At 42.3% G+C, this 20,894-nt stretch overlaps 1 protein-coding gene and 1 non-coding gene across 2 annotated transcripts in view; both read right to left on the bottom strand.

Moving 5' to 3' along the window:
• Positions 1–20,894, bottom strand: part of Elp3 (elongator acetyltransferase complex subunit 3) — a 64,100-nt gene that overhangs the window by 14,107 nt on the left and 29,099 nt on the right. The window contains exons 10-14 of the mRNA XM_051195512.1: positions 18,799–18,992; positions 9,616–9,706; positions 7,546–7,611; positions 5,712–5,939; positions 4,868–4,949 (exon numbers count right to left, since the gene is read on the bottom strand). Coding sequence (XP_051051469.1) covers positions 4,868–4,949; positions 5,712–5,939; positions 7,546–7,611; positions 9,616–9,706; positions 18,799–18,992 — 661 coding nt within the window. The remainder of the gene's footprint in view (positions 1–4,867; positions 4,950–5,711; positions 5,940–7,545; positions 7,612–9,615; positions 9,707–18,798; positions 18,993–20,894) is intronic.
• Positions 14,200–14,308, bottom strand: LOC127230532 (U6 spliceosomal RNA). The gene has a single exon (XR_007835181.1). It is a non-coding gene; the product is annotated as a U6 spliceosomal RNA (small nuclear RNA).

The raw sequence follows: 20,894 nt of genomic DNA, 5'->3' as shown, positions 1-20,894 counted from the left end.
TTGCCGAAAGGAAAAAAAAAAAAAAACAAAAACAAAAAAACAAAAACAAAAACAAAACTCCCATTCTGTTGAAGGTGTTAAATGGCTTTTTAAACAGTAGCTATTGATGTTATATTTGCCCTTGTAGAAATGGTATGGGCATTGTGACATCAGAATTCTGGTTTCCATGGTGATTATTAGTGATGGCATTTGAAAAATTGTAGTTAGTTTCCACAGTAGCCGCCCTTGCATCTTCCCCATCCATGAAGGCTGAGATAAACTGCTTCTTGATGTTACAAGGACAGAGTGCTCATCACCATATAGGCAGACATCACGTTTTTGCCTTTTTTTCCCCCCTCCAAGACAGGGTTTCTCTGCATTGCTTTGGAGCCTGTCCTGGCACTTGCTCTGTAGACCAGGCTGTCCTGGAACTCACAGAGATCCACCTGCCTCTGCCTCCCAAGTGCTGTGACTAAAATTTGGCCTGAGGAGGAGTCTTATCAGTCCCTGCACATGGAGACAATGGTGGAGACCCAGTCCCAGAAGGCAGCTCAACATTACACCTCTCTTTCTGAGATAAGTGTCTTACTCTGTAGCCCATAGTGGCTTTAAACTCATGGCCATCCTCCTGTCTCTGACTCCTAAGTACTGGGATTAGAGAAACTTATTTTTTCCCCTCAACACACCCAGTGATTTTGATGATAAGGAAGCTAAATATTTCATTTTTTTGCGTTTTAAATAATTTTCACAGTTTAAGTGGTTGACAGTTAACTTTAAAACTGTTTACTAAGACAATTATGTACTTTAAAAGAGTAAACTTGAATGCCTCTTAGAAAATACTTCATCCAACTAATTGCTTAAAGCAGATTTAAGCTTTCTCATGCAGCTATGTTCACCAAGCACATGGTGCACAGCTTTCAATAAATACATGGAGGTAACAGATAAGAACAATGATTATAAATAGGGAAAATGAGAATACATAGAACCTTTCTGACTAGTGGTTCAAGTCAGATCTACAGCGAAATTACTAATACTGTCTAGAGGTACAGCACCAGATTATAAATCTAAGTAACAGAGAAAACCAGCTGCCAAGATGAATGGAAGTCGCAATGAATCGGAGTTCTATATAAACGTATTACTCCTACAGTCAGGCCAATGAAATGACAGATGATCCCCTCTCCTCTCCTCACGAACCATGTCAAGACAGAACAGCTGTGCCACCACTGTGTGTGACTTAGAAGAAAGCCATGAACACAGAGAGCAGAATTATGAGCTGAGGACAATGTCAGAGAAAACAGAGTGGCTATGTATCCACAACTCATGGCCTGGACCAACTGCCTGTGGGAACTTTAGCACTATCAAATACCTATCTGAGAATGAGAATGGAGTCCACTACTGAAGAAATTAAAGGGTCATCTACGGTATCAGACAAGGGGATGGTCAAGCACAATCAGCACAAACTAAGCAGTTCTGCTGATGACCGAGAAGCCAGATGTGGTGGCTTGAATAGGAATGGCTTCCATAGACTTTTGTTTAAATGCTTAGCCCATAAGATAGTGGCACTATTAGGAGGTGTGGCCTTGTTGGAGGAAGTGTGTCACCATGGGGGCGGGCTTTGAAGCCTCATATATCCAAGCCCAGCCCAGTGTAGTACAAAGTTGTCCTACTGCCTGTGCATCAAGATGTAGAACTCTCAGCTCCCTCTCCGGCACCATGTCTTCCCGTACACTGCCAAACTTTCTGCCATGATGATAACGACTAAGCCTCTGAACTGCAAGCCAACCCCAATTAAAATGTTTCCTTTTATAAGAATTGCCATGGTCATGGTATCTTTTCACAGCAATAGGACCCTAACTAAGACACCAGACTAGAATGGTCAAAGAGACCTGATAGACCTGGCTTTAAATCAGATGAATAATGACCATGAAGTCCGTTAGATCACAAAGAGAGTGGTTGGCAAGGCAGGAATGGGGCCTGGCTTCCTGCACACTCTTTACTCTTCACCATGTCTACTCTGTGCCACATCTAATAGCACCATTCATTAAACACACCCCACAAACAGCAGTACCGTGTATCATTAGGTTTTTTGTTTTTGTTTTTTAAAAGAATCAATGTACAGAGAGCAACTGCTTGACTTCTTACAAATGCCAGTTAAAACACATATGTGGGGCTGAAGAGATGGCTCAGCAGTTAAGAATATTTGCTGTTCTTCCAGAGGACTCAGGTTCATTTCCCAGCAGCCACATGACACCTCACAACTGTCTATAACTCTAGTTCCCGGGGATCTGACACTCTCACAGAGAAGTATACAGGCAAAAAATACCAATGCACATGAAATAAAAATTAAAAAAATACACGTGAGCATGTGTACACATACACACAGACACACACACATTACCACCAGACTTAGAAAAAAATGAAAGGAAAAAGCAACATCAATACATGGCACAATAATAACCACTTGCTATCTACTTTCCCTAAGCTCTGGAGAATAGCTCTCTCAGACTCAGGATTCACTGCTAAGTAAGAGAAATAAAATGTACCTGCCACAGAGGCAAATGTGTTCAGTGTTTTCTTGTGGAGGCCGATCAGAGTCAAACAGGAAGTCAAGAAGGCCGTGTGTGGTTTTCCTTACTATAGTGGTGGGGCTCCCAGGCCAGAGGCCAGGAAACAACGCTCACTAACCTTTTCCCCAAAGACTCACTTTAGTTCCAAGAACTCCTTCCTGGGCTGTTCATTCCTATAGAAACCTGTTCTGGCTGGAGGACCCTCTGCAGGGTGCCAGGGAGGAGGCCCAGCACTGTAGCGGAGGGAGGGAAAGGTTCTCTTTACACTTCTCCAAGCAAGTCGCTTCTTGTTATTTTAGAAATTCAGCATGCAGATGACATGAAATTGAGCTGTTGAGGACAGATGCTGACTCCTACTTAGAAAGACACCCTGCTCAGAAAAAACAGACAGAGGCTCTTATGTGCAATTGGATTTGACCTCAGGCCAGTCAGGGGCCCTGGGTGGACACTTCTGAGGAAAAAGTGGTGTCAGGAAAGGCAGTGATGGAAAATGGAAACCTGATTAGGGACCCAAAGACACTAGAAAATTCACGAGTCTCAGTGTCATCTGGGAGTGTAGGGCTGCAGGTGTGACAGCTGAGGTCACTTTAAAGGCTGGGAAGGGAGCACAGCGTTCAGAGAACACTAAAGTCTAGCATCTCAGATGTGGTCTGAAGACAGTCAGAGGCAGCACACTGGCTGGTGAGCAATTGTGGGCTCTCAGCCCCTGGCTAAAACAGAATGTACTAAAATGATTTTAGCCTGCTCTGTGGGTGATCTCTAAGCACATGAAAGCCCGAGTCTGAGGAGCTGTCAGCCCACCCAGACGCAGAGGCAGAAGGCATTCTGAGGCAGGCTGTCCATTCCTGGTACCCCTGGCCAAGTTCAGGGTAAGCCGGGAGAAGGAAACACTTTCTATAACTCATCAATCAGTGCTGGCCAGGCAGCCTCACTCACCCAGGCATTTCTTTGTGGGTAATGGAGAAAAACAGAAAAAGCTAGACATGCTAAGAAATATATTATATATTTGGGTAACATCAAAACCCAAGCCAGACTAAATGATTAAGTGAGCCTGTGTGAGTATATTTCTATAATTGTAATCATAAAGACCTGGGCACCAGTATTGATTTATTGACTGACAAGTTCTAATTGACTTTTCTTTTAAAAACCTCATTTTAGCCTCAATTTTCAGGAAAGAGTATTTCTCAGGTCACAGGTAAGCTTTTGGAATGTGGTAGTCAAACAGGAAAACAAAATATATTCTAGGGGCATAAATTTTGATTCTGCCTTTTGTCATCTTAGATTCCTTACTAGTAATTAGTAATTTTTTCTTACAGGGATACCACACTGAAGAGTAAGGGGTTGGCCCTCATTTCTTGCCCAACCCCCAGTCTCCTTTCATGTTTCCTCCCTGTAAGATGTACTTGGTCAGCGGTGGGAGGAGAACTCTCATAGGACTCAGAATACACCAGTCCACTTAGGCATCTTGGCAAAAGCTGGAGGAATTGAGAACACAGCATGTTCGGGAAGGGCGTGGACCTTCCACTGCCCTACCTCCCTGAAGACCCCTCCAGCCCACGCTGGAGCGAAGAGCATCCTTACCTCTAAGGACGGAGAGGTACCAGGAGGAACCAACAGGCTTTGATAGGTGTCGCCCGGTTATTACTCTTGGCCCACATCCTTCCCTCTATCATTTTTTTCACGACTTTCCAGCCTTCATCAAACTCAGTTTTAAAACACCAGGTTCACATGCCTCTCCCAGTCTTCATCTGCTCACGAAGGCCTGCATTTTACTCATTTGTATACCTTCCTCCTGCTAATTTGTCTTTGCCTATTTAATTTTCAGATCTGGCCTGGGACCCTAAGAGGGTGGAGGAAATTTCTTTCTTCCTTCAACTTCCAAACAAAAAGCTGTCACTCAGGAGTAAAGGCAACAGCAGCATCATAGAAGACACCTTCAATCATCCTGAACCAATAACTCAGGTTCTACACTGTTCACATTTCCTTAGGCCCGTAGTATCAAACTCCATTTCCACAGACAGCAGATGGCACAAAGCACAAGAGAGAAGATGACCTCAGTGACCGGAGATAAGACAAGCAAAGGACATGCACAGGTTACTGGCCTGGAGCTCTGAGGAGCAGACTGCTTCTAGAAGCTCACGCTGACCCAACTGATCTCAGAAATTTCCAGAAGGTTTGGGCATAAGACACCCCCTCTCCCCCCGCCCCATCAGCCTGGATCAGTTTTGAACAGAGTAATCATATAGAGGCAAGAAAGTAAATCTTGTGGTGTCAAGTGTGCAATGTGAAGGGATGAACCATGGGCTCCTTTCTCCAGTCACCTGATATAACTGCAATTTTCCCCGATCCATGCTCTTCCAGAGCTATTCTTTCTGCTTCTTCCATCAGCAGCATGCCGAACCCCTGGAGGAGCATAAAGGGATTCGCGGATTAACAAGAAAGGAAGCCCACTAAGAGAAGGCCACAAAACACAGTAGCTGCTAAATGTCCTAAAAAGAACAATAAAAATCTACTGATGAGTGAGGAAAAGGAAACCACTGGACCCTGCCCAGAGCACACTCAGTGACTTAGGAGGAGAAGGCAGCATTTAGACAGGAGCCAGCTGTGGTATTCTGGGTGATGGGGTTGGGTCTTTCTCTTTTAGGGAAGGTCTAGGCAACTCCAGCTGACAGGAGTTTGGAGTAACAGTTCTTATTCATTCAGTTCACCTTCCACTTTTTAAAAGGTTTGCAATGTGGCAAAATTCTTTTGCCATCCAATTTAGGGTTTAGCTTAACCTACTATTACTGTTTTTAATATATTTTCCTGAAACTTAAAGATACAGATTTCTAATTTTAGGTTGCTGGGGGTTAGAAAAGGGTTTCATACATATTACACAACTCATAGCTATGAAGCACCTTCCTGCCATTACCTCATTTGATTCTGCAGGAAGTGAAAGTCTTTTGTTTAATCAGACACACTAGGTGTATCTGTTGTCCCCTGGCACCCATGGAAGCCCAAGGGAGCAACATGGAGATGAAATGCCCCTGAACAACTGAAATAAACTCTGGTTCCTATGCTCTTTCCATACCATCTCTTCCTTCCCTCCCCACGCTCTGCTTTTATCTTTTCCTATTTCAGGCAATTTCTTAACTATAAGACAATTAGAAGCAGGAAGCAGAGTACCTGATGCTGAAATTTAGAGGGATCCCGGCTGCTCACGGGGACTACACTTCCATACACATGTAGCTCTCGGACTATGGAAACGCCTCCACCCAATTCAAATCGGAAGGTCTCCTCAGAGCACTTCCGCAGCCTCAGGAGGCCAATCAGAATGTCCTGATCAGGATCTTCATAGGACAGGAAGGTTTCCCAGCCACCATTGGCAACATAATCTCTCCGTACCAATTCAACCTGTGGGAGGAAAAGCCATGAAAAACCGCATTCAGAATTAGAGACCCAAGCTCATTTTTATAATTGCATGGATGTGTTTAGGCTAATGTTCAGCCTGGAACAAAGAATGAATCATCACTAATTATGGTTTTTATTTGCCTCCTCTCAAGTAGCACAAGATTAAACAAGAGTTTATGCCTTGTTCATGGACTATTATAAACAGAGAACAATTTTACAAATATTTGAACTTAATTAACCTTGAGATTCTTACAGATATCCAGCTCAGTGACTGCTTCTATGTAAATTTATGATGCCCTATGAATTGTCTCTAAAATAAAATTACAGATTAAATCACATGTGTGGCTTTTAGAATGTCTTTCATCTCCTGTTTCACTTTCAAATTGTCAGCTATTCAATGGTTTCCTTGTCTAGTCCTTACTTCTTCCATTAAAACCTACTTTATACTGTGTGTGTGTGTGTGTGTGTGTGTGTGTGTGAGAGAGAGAGAGAGCGAGAGATCCTTGTCTCTTGTTTCTCAACGGGATTTAAGAAAAGTGTAACACTACACAGGGCTTGTGTGTGTGTGTGTGTGTGAGAGAGAGAGAGAGAGAGAGAGAGAGAGGGAGAGGGAGAGAGAGAGAGATCACTGTCTCTTGTTTCTTAACAGGATTTAAGAAAAGTGTAACTGTACAGGGCTTGTGAAATATGCCTAGTGAAGGAATGAGAATGTTAAAATCCAATTGCTAGAATACAGTTTCTCAAAGAGGGTTGGATGATAGCTGGATGGGAGACTTCAGTGATTTCTATCTACATTGATTCTGACTCTTCAACCCACTGTACATACGATTCTATGAACACTATGGGGCAACAGGCACACTTTCAGAATTCTAAGGATATAACAGACACACCCTATAAATGGGTAGAACATGCGCAAAGCAAAAACAAATAACACTCAGATTAATGTTTGATATATAATTAGATTAAGAATTTGCCAAAATGATTAGCTGTGTCAGGTCTACTTTTTCCCTCAAAAGGTCCTTTAATGTCAATCACAGTTAATGCTGAGAAAAGAAACTCTGATGCAGAGATCATCTATTCCAGCCTTCCTCACAGTTCTTGGGGTCATAGAAAATGTTGCACCACATTAGACATTACAGATGTATGAAAGTAAAGAAACCCGGAAAGCCTCAGGGTGCTGCGCTGATGGTCTGGGAAGCCAGTTAGCTATTGCTATCTACTCACTGATTCATGGCCAAAGGACAAGAACTTGACGGTTATATAGAGGCTATCAGTAAGGCTCTCCACAGAAGGTAGCCCCTAATCATAGGCAGCTACTTACACTTGAATGCATTCAGATCAAATGGCTAGAATTGTTGTGCCTTTCAGAGTCACTGCAGACAGACTAGTGGAGCAGCTTCACCACAGAACATTCCCCACACTGTAGTGCTGATGAAAAAACAAGGCACAGCCTTGGATCCCCTAACCCGGCTCTTCTGTAACTCAGTGACTCTCAAGCCTGGCTTTCTGACTTGCTATTCTCTGTTCTGCTGACTTATTCACTCATTTCTAGGGTTTGCTCTGTGAACAAGTGGGGTTCAAGCTTGGGATGGATTTAAAGGACACTGACCTGGTATGGCCGGACTCTGTGATGAATTTCTTGGATTCCAACCTCCCTGGTTCTCACATCTCGGCACTGCCAAAAAAAAAAAAAAAAAAAAAAAAAAAAAAAAATCAAAGTAGTGACTCATTCACTCAATGTTCATTTAAAATAAAGCCTGGGCTCAAAATATGAACAGGACTTATACTGAAACAAAAGAATGAAAACTTAGAAAAGCCATCTTTGCTAAATTTGAGGATAGGACTTTGTAAAGTGGCACAGTTTTCCTTTTAAAATGAATTCAGAATTCAAAGAGACCATATATAATATTGGGGAATAAAGAATAGTTTTGCCCAAGTTGAAAAACACAACTTAAAAATATGAATGAAAATACAGTCCCAAAATATGATCACAGAAGAGCAAAAAACAAATTCTTAAATGTTTAAAACCTTCACTGTGTATGAAATTAATATTTAACATCACATCATTGTAGGTATGTCAAAAGATACATATTAAAGGTATGCTTCTCTTCAGAAAGAACTGAAGAAAGGAAGGAAGGAAGGAAGGAAGGAAGGAAGGAAGGAAGGAAGGAAGGAAGGGAAGATAGACAAGGAACCTATGACACAAACTGAACCTCAACTATAGATGGCTCTTGACTATCCCTTTGTGCACAGCTTCTAGGAGGCAATGTCAATGCAATGCCTAGTCTGCATGGCCAGGATCTGTAACAACCCTCACTCCAACTCCTCCACCCAGTGTGCATACTATACAGCCTGACACATCATTACAAAATCCTTGCATTCATTATCCATTGATATGTCCTATGGCATAATTTCCCCCTACAGAATAAATCATAAACGTATTTTCAGGATTCTAATACTTCCTACCAGTGACACAGGATCATGCTAGAAAATCTGACAAGATTATGCAAACAATTTTACTAACAATGCATCTAATAGAGCTTAGAATTCAGTTTTGCGAAAACAAAGGTATTTTGATGCTCTGGGAAACCTGCCCAGAAGGATACTCAGCTTATCTACTAAGAGCAGATCGTCTCTTCCAGGCCGGCTCTTTACATGAGACTGTGTGTGGCTGAGTTACCGCCAGTCAACAGGTACCTATTGCTTCTACTTGTTCTTTCCTGGGGCATGGTTTCATTTGTTTTTTTTTTTTACAAGGCACAGATGATATGTACTTTCTGGTAAGAACACTGCCTATGGGACTTGGGTCTTTGGATTCAATCCTGGACCACTTAGCAGAGGCTAGCATGGATTAAGTGGGGCAGGGTTAAAGAAGACCAAACAGATAGGGAGACTGCCAGTAGGCAGGCCTGCTGGTTCCCTAGAGCAGGTTCTTAGGAGGCCAGAGATAGAGACTGAGGACAGCTAGAGACTGGGGAGCAGAACAAACACACAGTCCTGTGTGGAGCTGCTAATCTTCCTACATGCACTTGCTCATTTCTAAAACTGAAAAGTTGTCTATTACATTTAATTAACTGCCAAATTATTTTTTTGTTGAATAAACCAATGGCATTTAAAAAAGCTCTTTTGGACCATGTTTTAGATTTTTTTTTTTTCCTCCATGATAAGTTGAGTAAGTCTAAAATAAGTCATGTGCAAGTCTACAAATGTGTACTGTGCCGGCCTTGGAACCATCTCTCTAAAAGCATGGTCCATGCTTGAACACACACAGTCAACAGATCCCCTCAACCTCTCCTAACCAATGGCAATGCACTCCAGGTAGAGTCTAACCCCTGGAACCCTGGCCAGGCACTAACTACTTCATTTCAAACTCATTACTACCTCTAGAGAGTGTCAAATTAACAGTGTCCTTCATTCTGTTAGGTTCAAGAGAGAGAGAGAGAAGTTGCTTAGTAAACACAAAGCCAACAGGTCACAAAAGTCAGAAGAGGATATAGGGACAGCAGCAGTTTTTGTCACCACCCACTTCAGCTTCTACATGCTACACAGAACACCTCTAACATACATAAGCCTTCTGACCCAACTGGTGCCAGCAATGCCTAAGAGTGACAGCCCTGGAGACATGTGATTAGATACCTTTTTTCTTTACAGTATATCCAGCAGCCACATTTACTCATACCTGTATTCCAAGGTCTTTCATCCTTGCAAATGCCAGCTCACGCAGGTTGCCATGCTCTACCCCTGAGCTGACAAGGGGCATCGGGATGTCTCTGTAGGAGAAGAAAAATCAGTTGTAGAAAATGTCAACCATTCTCCACAGCAGTATAGCAGAGAGATTTAAAAAAAAAAGAGAAAGAAAGAAAAAATAATTGAAAGCCACAAAGCCATGGAGCAGAAAGCAGCAGCAGAACTATCCCAAAGAGTGGGAGCAAGGTTAGGAGCATCCCTACACCCCTGCTTCCCATCTTCAAAGCTGATCCCACCCACCTCTCATCTCAGGGGGTTTGTGAAACACATCTAATGGAAATCACATCAGAGAACAAAGCATATCTGCCCAAACACCTGGGAGCCAGTATGACAGATTTGGGGTTCATGAGACAACTGTACTAAATGAAACAAGAATTAAAAGAAATAAACCTCAAATGAATGAAGTAACAATTTTGATTCATATATCACTTTGCAAACACTTTCCCTCCCACACACTAGCAGAAAGTTGCCAAGAAGGCCAAAAGCCTGGTTTCGCTATAACTGCTCTCATAGACCCTATCCAATCTCCCCCAAATCTAAACCAGAAAGGACTCTTTAGGGAATAACATCTTGCCTAAGGATGGGGAAATGAGACTTATCTTCTGCACTGGTGCAGCACAGACATCAAGAAGATACCATTCAGAAGCTGGATTTAGATGTTGTTTTGTACTAGGTCCTGAAAATGGGTCAAAGAGCACAAAGAACCATTTCACAGCTCTATCAGGCTCAGAACCCAGAGGATTGCATGAAGATACTATAAAGAGAAACATACCAGGAGGCCAAAATAAGAGTGACCTAAGAAATTTATGTTTTTGACTACTAGCTAGCATACATCATTTATGTAGTTTTTAGTAAAATGATTCTTAACTTTAGAATATTAGTCTCTTAAATTCAATATATGCTTTAGTGTTTGTAATCAGATAAAATCATAAAGGTTATGAAGTAAAAATTACTTAGCAAGGAATACATACATTGTTTAAAGTCTTTCTGCTTATATTATATAAGCCAAAATAAAATCAAAGTGCCCCCTTTTCACATGGAGATATTTTATAGTAATTTGTAAGTGTGTGGAATATATAACTATCATCACATGAACATACCAAATGTTTTAAAACTCAATACACTTCCAAACACTTGTTTACATGGCCTGAAATTAACCCGAGATGATCAGCAGAGGCCAAACTAATACTAACTGACAAATACATTTTGTGTCCTATTACTCATGGTAGTTATGCTCTATAAGGTTGCTATGAACAATGAACTAAACAAAACTAGAGTAACTGCTCCTAGGAAATGCAGGGCTAGGACTAATTCAAATGATTAGAGCATAACCTTGCTTAGTGTGTGTGTTTATGCTAAAATAACTATGATACATTTATCAGGAGGCTGCTGTATAATTTATGGAGCCCAGTACAAAGTGAGAACATGTAGATTCTTATTATAAAATTATTTAACAATTTCAAGATGGCGATGGGGCTAGCAAGCCAGATGCTAGGCCCATGAGACCGCACAGGCTGTGTGTTCTTGTAGGTACTGATTATCAGAGAGGCCCTGCCAACATAGGGCCTTACAAAAAATCTACCAGTTCATAAAGTCCTGAATAAAAATGAAACATAGCTAACACAGATTTAATGGTCTTTGGTAGCGACATGCCTGGAGCAGAGCAGATGGAAGCTCTCAGTCATTAAGGAACCAGAAGTGTGGCAACTGCAACAACTCTCAGTGATAGTATTCTTCGCTGGAACGGAGGGAACATTTCTGCACTGGGCAAGCATCTTCAACATGCAAAGCAGTGCATGATGGGTCTCAACTCCACACTCAGACTGAGTTACCACTCTCTGGACAAGCAGAACCTGGGCCAGGCTGCTAAGTGGCTGACCTTGTTGCCTCATCAAGGCAGGAGTTAAAATTTCTTTTAGGTTTCGCTAAGTAATTCAATCTAGTCTCTTTCCTGGCATGAGGAGAGATTACACATGCAAATATTGGCTCAATGGGTAATATTTCAAGTTTAGAGGTGCTAATATTTACAATTTTCTCATCAAAAACCTTTCCAAGCCGTGTTTAGAGCTGTTTCTGTCTGAAGTTTCTCGTGCATCAGAAGCATACTTTGGTTGCAAATTGGTATTCCTAGTCTGACGCTTCACAGTGATTTAATATCATATCGAGGCAGACAGCTGTCAAATAGCCCGGGGGCAGCAGCGCTCTAATGCAGAGCCCATCATGTGCCTGGACAGAATTTTACACTTAATCACTGACTACACTCCTCGGGGCTAGAATACAGAACCTTCCAGCAGGATGTGCTTCATAAAAACACCCAGGAAGATGCTCCTGACTCAACTACCAGAAAGCAAAAAAGTATGAGATAGTCAAGAGGCAGGAAGGGGTTGGGTATATGAAATAACCAATGGGAACATCAAGTAATCAATTAGTAAGAAAGACAAGCAAAAGGAAACCTAAAATACGTTGCTTTCACTTGCATTACCTCTTCTCTAGAGAATTGCCGAGAACACAATCTCTTTCCACCATGGGAAGCCTGTAAAAGTTCACCTTTGCAAGCCAACTGTGGTGGGCAGAAGAAGGTATGAGACGGAATGACAGAAACAGGCTGAGTCCCTAAAGGACCAGGACAGAAAAGACACCCGTGACTCCCACTGATTACACTACCAAACAAAGCAAGGGAGGTACAGGTTCCCCAGGAGAAGGCTTTTCTTGGTCATCAGGGGTTTCCTTCTACAAGCCTGACTGCCAGCCTCCACATTAGAGTGAGGAGCTGGAGACATGCCTGCATCAGCAACAGTTTTCTGACCCACAGAACTGGCCTGAAACATTGAGACTGAAGCTAGAACAAACTGGTTGAGTGAAATACGACTTGGCTCAGCCACTTAACACCGCTGGACACCTAGCATTCCCCCTGTACCTTCATACTTAATTATGTGTATGTATGTTTTTCTGTGTGTTGTTGTGTGCACATAAGTGCAGGGGCCCATGGAGGGGTCAGATTCCCTGGAACTGGAGTTACAGGCTGCTGTGAGATGCCTAATGTAGATGCTGGCTCTCTCTGGTCCTCTGCAATAGCAGTACTTATGCTTAACGGCTGAACCCATCTCTCCAGCCCCTCCTCTGCATCTCTGCAATAAGGTTTATGCTGCTCATTTACATTTTCATTTAAAGTTTTATCATCCAGCTGTTGACACAAGTTTCTTTCTTGAGGTTCAGACATAACAAATTCTACCTCAGTCTGAGTATAAATTTTAACTCTTCTTGAAATGAAACTTCAGGGTTTTAAACACACTGGATGTTTTTTCACACCAGGATTGTTGCTGTCAGATGTTCTGATACTCAAGTGTCCCATTCTGGCAGGAACTGTCAGTTTCCTAGTTTTCTATTTGTCCAGGTAAGAGGATTCAAAGTGAGTTAACATTTACCAATTCCTTTTGGGGGTTATTTCCATAAAAATCACCACTCTTTTTTTTTTTTTTTTTTGGTAATCTGGATCCCATGACTTATAAATTAGACACAAGCAAGTCATGTAAGAAAGAACACAAGGGATAATTATATACAAGGCAAGAGCTAATCCCACTAAAGGAAAATACAAATCATACCCTCAGTGTAAAAGTTATGAATTCAATGTTGTAGAGGATGAGATAAAATAGGATTGATTTACATGAACTGGCATAATCTCTTTAGAAACATTTATTAATTGTATCCATATACATAGCAAACCCCAACCTGTTTATAATTCTTTTTTCAAAAGGGACTTAAAGCATTAAAATAATGATTAAAAAATACACAGATTCCTTACCATATGTAGTTCTTTTCATGGATTATACCTCTATAATAGAAGTGAAAATTGATTTTAGCTATAATGGAGGATAGAATAATAATAAAAGGGGGGGCTAGGCATGGTGGACATACCTTTAATCACAGCCCTTGAGAAGCACATAGAGAGATCCTGTCTCAAGGGAGGGGGGAGCTAGGGATGAAAAGAGACTTGAGTGATGGTTAATGTCAACTGGCAATTTGATGAGCTCTAGAACCTCTTGAACAGGCCTCTGAGAATGCCTGTGGGAGATTATCTTGATTAGGTAAACTGGGGCTGAAATGCCTGCCTACTGTAGGGGGCACCATTCCCTAGGCTGAGATCCTTACTGCATTAAAAAGGAGAAAGTGAGATGAGCACAAACAACCACCACTTTCTGCAGCTGCCCCAAACTCCTACATGTCAGACTGTAGCTGGAACTGTGAGCTAAAAACACTCCTTTTCCTTTTAAGTTTTTTTTTTTTTCCTTTAAACTGGCATGCCTTTTAAAAAACAAAAGAAAAAAAAATGGAAAAGTAACCAAGACAATCTGCTGGAAGCAACCAACAACCTAAATGTCTTCCTAACAGTGGGACCAATTACTATGTAAGACAAACAGACATAAGACTATTACGCTGCCATTAAAGTATAATGATCTTTTTTTGGTAATTGAAAGCTTTTAATTAACTATATATAAGCTTTTTTTTTCATTTTTTAAAAAATGTGGAATGCTTCATGAATTTGCGTATCATACTTGTGCACAGAGGCCATACTAATCTTCTCTGTATCGTTCCAATTTTGGTATATGTGCTGTCAAAGCAAGCACATGCTTTTAATATCTTATATATATAAACAGGTCTCAGTGTGATGTTCTGATATATCAATATGTTGTAGAAGGTTTATCACATTATTTAGCACATCCATCCCCCATAGTATCAATTCTTTATGACAAGAACACAGAACTCTTTTGTATCATAATTGCCTTTGTGGTGGTGGGGCAGTGGGGCTAGGATTGAACCCTGGCTGAGCAAATGTATTAGGGCTGGGCCATGCTTCAGCCTCATTTCTTTGACATATGCAACTTTACAGCTCTAGCCAGGCTACTGCATCAACAGAGAAGCCAGCCCTCTCACTTAACTGTATTTGTTTTAATCAATGACCTAATGAGCGCCAGCCAGCCTGGTTCTACTTCACACTTGTGTGGGATCAGTTTGTTTACAGTCCACACACTAGTGAGATAATGTGGTGTTTGGTTCTCTGTAGCTGGCTTATTTCATGTAAACACTGTCATATTTACCAGTCTCTGTAAAGATGAATTTCCATCAAATAAGGACATTTTTGTAAACAATGTAAGCTCATTGTTAACACATGTGCTGAAGGAATTGTAAGCAAGTTCTGAGACATTATCATGTTCATGTGGAAAGAGTCCTATGTGGCTACCTATGGAGGCATTATACATTTTGAACATTAACATATCATACTTGGATGGAGCCAAAGCAAAACACTGCATGGTTGCAACGCAATGTATGAAGCAAAAACCAAACCATGTAAACATTGACCAACATATGCAACCTTACACACTACCTCAGCATTACACAAGTGGACGCTAAATTTCCAATGATTATTAAGGACAAATGGGAACTTATAATCTATATTACATCTGAATAATTATTAAATGCAGTACAGCATCTCTCAGTATCTGTGAGGGGCTGGTTCCAGCCTGCAGATCACCCGCAGATACCACAAAATGCTTGTTTCTGTGAAGATGACGCCATATACCTATGCTTTAAACCATCTCTAGATGGACCCATCACACCTGGTGTAAGGTAAATGCTGGGGAGTCACTGCTGCACTGTTGTTCTAACAACAGCAGGAGAAAAGTGTTTGTGTGCTCAGTGTAGCTTCTTCCTTCCTGGGAAGTTTTTAACTGGGGTTGGTTGAGGACATGGATGTACATAGAAGATCTGGAAATATAGATGGGCACAATCCAAATAGCACAATGTTGAGAGGGCTCAGTGGGTAGAAGTGCCTGATGACTTGAGTTTGATTCCTAGAACCCTTAGTAGAAAGAGAACTGACTCCTGAAAGCTGTCCTCCAGCCTCCCTATGCTCAGTGGGACATAACTGTAGACACCCCCCCACACACACACACAGACTCCTGAAAGCTGTCCTCCAGCCTCCATATGCTCAACGGGACATATGTCTGTAGACACCACACACACACACACATAGACACACACACAGAGACTCCTGAAAGCTGTCCTCTAGCCTCCATATGCTCAACGGGACATATGTGTATAGACAACACACGCACACACACACACACAGACTCCTGAAAGCTGCCCAGCCCCAGCCGCGGGCATAACTGACACCCCCACACACACACACACTGACTCCTGAAAGCTGTCCTCTAGCCTCCATATGCTCAACGGGACATAACTCTGTAGACACCACACACACACACACATAGAGACTCCTGAGAGCTGTCCTCCAGCCTCCCTATGCTCAACGGGACATATGTCTGTAGACACCACACACACACACATAGACACACACACACAGAGACTCCTGAAAGCTGTCCTCTAGCCTCCATATGCTCAACGGGACTTATGTGTATAGACAACACACACACACACACACACACACACACACACACACACACACACACACACACACACACACCCCACACACACACACACTCCTGAAAGCTGTCCTCTAGCCTCCATATGCTCACAGGGACATAACTGTGTTGACACCACACACAAAAAGATAAAAGCAAATAGCAAAATATAAAAAATACAAATTTCCATGCAGATAGTCACACTAACATTTCAGCACTATCTAACAAAAAAAACATAAAATATCTTGAAGAAATTCTCCCCATGGTTACCAAAACCAATGTTTTACTGGACTAATTAATTAGTCCATACTAAGCTACATAAACCAAAACCTTTATGGATGTAAACTTGTGCAATTAAGTATCATAGTTACATTTTAAAAACCATCAAAATAAGAAATAATTTAAAAAGAATGGTGCCTCCCCAAGTGTGTACTTTGTGGACCCTTGTTCTCTTCAAACAGCTGTCCTTGGAGCCAAGGGCATCATGACTCCACCCCGTCAGGAGACTTCACCATCCCTTGTGTTTGGGAAGCAGAGGGCATCCTCAAGGCCTGAAGGCTGCATACTCCATGGTCCCTCTCCCTTAGACACTTAAAAGGTGGGGGCTACTGTCATTCCCCCAAATCCTTATTGTCTCAGTTGGTGCAGGTAGGATAATGGCCCATGACTATTTGCTAAGGTCCCTGAAATGAAGCTTTTCATGTCACACATGTGTCTCTGCTGCCTCTGACTCAAGAGGAAGGAAACAGGAAGTTTCACCAGCCTTAGCTCCTTTCATTTGAAGATCCTGGTTCTCGGGGCTGGGTGGGGTGGAATTGGCCTCTTGCCTTTGCCTCTGCTACTGCTCTTGTAGTGTCTCACATTTTGGGAAACAATCTCTAAGTCAAAGAAGTTCAAATAACTATGGTTCCTGATCCACCAGGGAGTAAGAAGTGAGTAAGATGGTAAGACTCAGGACACTCAGACATTTCATATGAGCAGATTCTATCACATTTCATATGAGCATATGAGAACAGACACTCTGCTATTGCTCTTTGACCCCAACAGAGTTGCACCAGTGTCTTACCAAGTCCCCATCTTGTACTTAGCCCTCACGTTTCTTCAGTCTCCATCAACAGAACTAACTCCCTACCCTGATACTTGGGAAGATGAAGCTCTAGCTATGTTCTAGAATGTATGTCTACTTGGGGTTATATAATGTTGGCTCACGATTAACCTCAGTTACAGACGCTGGGCTGAGGGTGCTGTGGTGTCAATCGGTCCTAGCAGGTGGCACACAACTCACGTCATGGGTTTTGGATAATGTTCACTCCAGTTAGTGGCCAGGGTTCTCCCGTGCCATGCAGCTCTTTTCTATTTTGTAGGTTAAGTATACTGTGGGGAGAAACTTCAACTTCCTGCAGTCAGTTCTAGCTCTTTGTTTGTGAGCAGTCAGCGGGTAACTACATTCTTTCAGGTTTCCAGCAACCCTGAAGTGAAGCAGACCCACTGCTCCCATGGAGCACACAGGGCTAGGCACCCATGAGCCTCCCCTGCCCGATGCTTTGTCAACTGTCAATAAGTAAGTGCCTGTCCTCGGCGGTTCTGTTTAAAGACTCCTTATTTATATATATATATATATTTGATGGATTCACACTAAGCTCATGGCCAACAGTTCTCTCTTGGGCCTTCTCAATAAAGGTTCCCCAGAACAGGCTATTCCCACTATTAAGTCACTTCATATCCTTCAAGCACTTAGGAGCAATAAACAGCACTTGAGCACTGTGTTTGGAGGTCATTTTAAAGAGCCAATTCCTAACTAGCTCACAAAAATCTGAGAAATGTAGCATTAAGCAGAGTGCAAAAAGAACAACTCGTTTAAAGTGTGCGGGCTGGAAAGAGGCAGAGAGACACTGTTCTGCCCTCAGCTAAAAGTGTGTACATGAGCAACTCAAATTTTCACTGTTCTGAGAATGATTTATGGAAAATGTGTTACAAGGATAGAGTCTGAGTCACACATTTTCTAGTAGGTAAATTTGCACATACTGAATCTACATGTAATGAAGACTGCTGATATTGTACTTCTGAGGCATACAAATTACTGACCTAGGAAGATTAGCAGTTGGACCAAAGGACTGCTGCTTCATCCATTTAGTTATAATTTATTAACACACACACGGTCTACATGTCAATGATGTCTGTGCATGCTTGTGTATGCATGTGTACATGCACAAGGAGGCCGGAGACCAACCTCTGGTGCGGTTCCTCAGGTGAATTCACCAAGTAAGGGAGGCTGGCTGGCCTGTCTCTCTCCCCAGTTGCTGGGGTTACAAGCATGTGTGACCACACTGGGCTCCCTTTACCTGGGTTCTGGGGATCAGTCAGGTCCTCATGCATGCATAACAAGTACTTTACTGACCGACCCCTTTCCCCAGCCCCTCAAAATACTCATTTTGATGTTCAAATTGTCCTAGATTTTTCCCATGGGACCCCTTCAAGTTGTTCTTACTTTTCTGGCTCATAGATAAATGGATAATGAATAAATATATGATATTGGCAATGAGGCCTGGGCACCCTGTCCTTAGTTTCTATTTCATACACACAGCATTCCCGATATTCTAATTCTAATTTAAAAAAGAATTCGAAATTCTTGATAATCAAAGCAGACTGCTCCTTTAGAGAACATCTGTTATGGGGAACTGAAAGGTAACACACACCTCTGCACTCGGTACACACGAGTCCACGGGGGCACGAGGGCTAGGATCCGAGCCACCAGCTCGACCAGGTCACTGGGAGAATAGCTCCTGTATCTTCCTGATTTCCACAGCTCATACAGCCCAGTTCCACGGATCACCAGGGTAGGGTACAGCTTCAAACCATCAGGACGAAAAGCAGGGTTCTCAAAAAACTCCTATGGACAGAGAACCAGAAATTACCCCTCCATTAGTTCCGTCCCCACAGGGAAGGCTCACACTCATGCCAGCTTCCCTCCACCTGCTCCAGGCCTGGAGCTGCCTGTCCTCTCTGTCAAGAAGTGAACATGGGGTGACAAGATGTCACTGTTCACTAACCCCAGCCTATGCGGCCCTACGCAGTCTATGGCTGCCGTCAACCTCACAATAAGTGTTACTCTTTGGAAAGGCTACCCTACTTCCTTCCAGACTATAATATCTTTAATAATAGATATGACTGTTTCAATTTTTGAAAAATTGTGGGAAAAAACATTTAAGTAAGTCCTATCAAAATCTACAATGTAAACAAAGAGAGAACAAACAAATTTCTACAATGTTTACAATAGAGCCCTTTACAGAGAAAGTCGGCTGATCCCTGGATGTCACACTTTTGTCCTCAGCCCACTGGCACCATGTCTGACCTGGGCTGTACAGTTGATTTGTTATCTGGACACTGAACAATTCACCTGGCTCCTCTACTTCCGGCATCAACCTCTTCTATCTTACAGTCCCACCAGCTGCTCCTTTATCTGGGAGACAGCAGGGAGACACCAGGCTTTGTTCTTTCCAGGACTCGGAATGGCACTGACTCTAATCTTGACTGTACATCACTGTTCTGCACAGAGGTGGATTCATAGTGTCCCCCTTCCCACCCCTGCACCCCTCTCAGGATCTATCCAGCCAGCAGTCCTCTAGCTCTAGAAATTCTAAATTGTGCTTTAAACTCTCTGGCTTAGCTTGCTTTTCAAGCAAATGTAACTATAGGTTTTAGACTTCACTGACTGTCACCTTCTGGAATGCTATTCTTGTACCATGTGGTGGTCTTGGAGACATTCTTTCCTAACTGTGCGATTTCCTTTGTAACAATTATATTTTACAGATTCATCAGGTCTTTAATAAATTCTCTGCCTAACCTGATCTACACTGAGCACAATGTCTGAAAAGTTCTCATTCCAGGAGACACATGGGCTGCTATGTTCCTTTTGTAAGGACGAAGCTAGACCCATAATTAAACATGGAGAGTTAAAACATGAGTTTCTCTCTTTCTCCTCTAAAATCATAGGGAAGGATGAAACATTTTCAAAAAAATATGAACTTAGAAGAACAAAGGACAAGAAAGGAGACGAGAGGTGAGCACAGAATGGCACCATGATTTGAAAACAGGAAACAGATGAAGCCTGGCACACAACTGTGAAAGGGGAGAAAACTCCAAGATAAGAGAGTGATGGAGGCCAGCTCATCACACCACAGTCCCATAAAGCTGATATATGAAAAGGCCCAGGAGACAGGCATAGTAGAGCATGGAATAAAAATGGACACTGGATCCCCAGAGACACACAGAGGGACTTGTCTCTACTCCCTGTGCTGTCTGAGAAGGTTTTCTTTTTATCCTCTGGGGACATGAGACGATAGGATTCTGGCCACAAAGAATGAGGACAAAAAAGCCAGCATCCTGACTGATGGGTCCTGTACCTCCTCTATGCTACCTGCCACCACCTGGAAATGTCACCTCTTACGACATAAAAATACTACATTAAGAAAAAGCTACTTTATATGTAAATGTGAGGGTCCCTGTGCCACATGTGCATAAACAACCTCAGTCCCCAAAGCCTAAAACAACTATTATTTTTATTTTTTTAAATGTGTAAAAGTATCACATGTGTGCCTAGTGGCCAGAAGAAGGTGTTGGATCCCTGGAACTGGAGTTACAGATAGATATGAGCCACCATGTGGGTGCTGGGACTAAAACCCAGGCCTTCTGGAAAAGCATTGAGCCATGTCTCCAGCCCCAAGCCTAGGCATTTTTTTTTTTTTTTTTAAAAGCCTAGGCACTTTAAAGCCTGGAAAGCATATATTAAAAT

Source organism: Phodopus roborovskii, unplaced genomic scaffold (assembly GCF_943737965.1).
Source record: "Phodopus roborovskii unplaced genomic scaffold, PHOROB, whole genome shotgun sequence".
In the NCBI taxonomy this organism is placed as follows: domain Eukaryota; kingdom Metazoa; phylum Chordata; class Mammalia; order Rodentia; family Cricetidae; genus Phodopus; species Phodopus roborovskii.
This window is presented reverse-complemented; position numbering and strand designations above follow the sequence as displayed.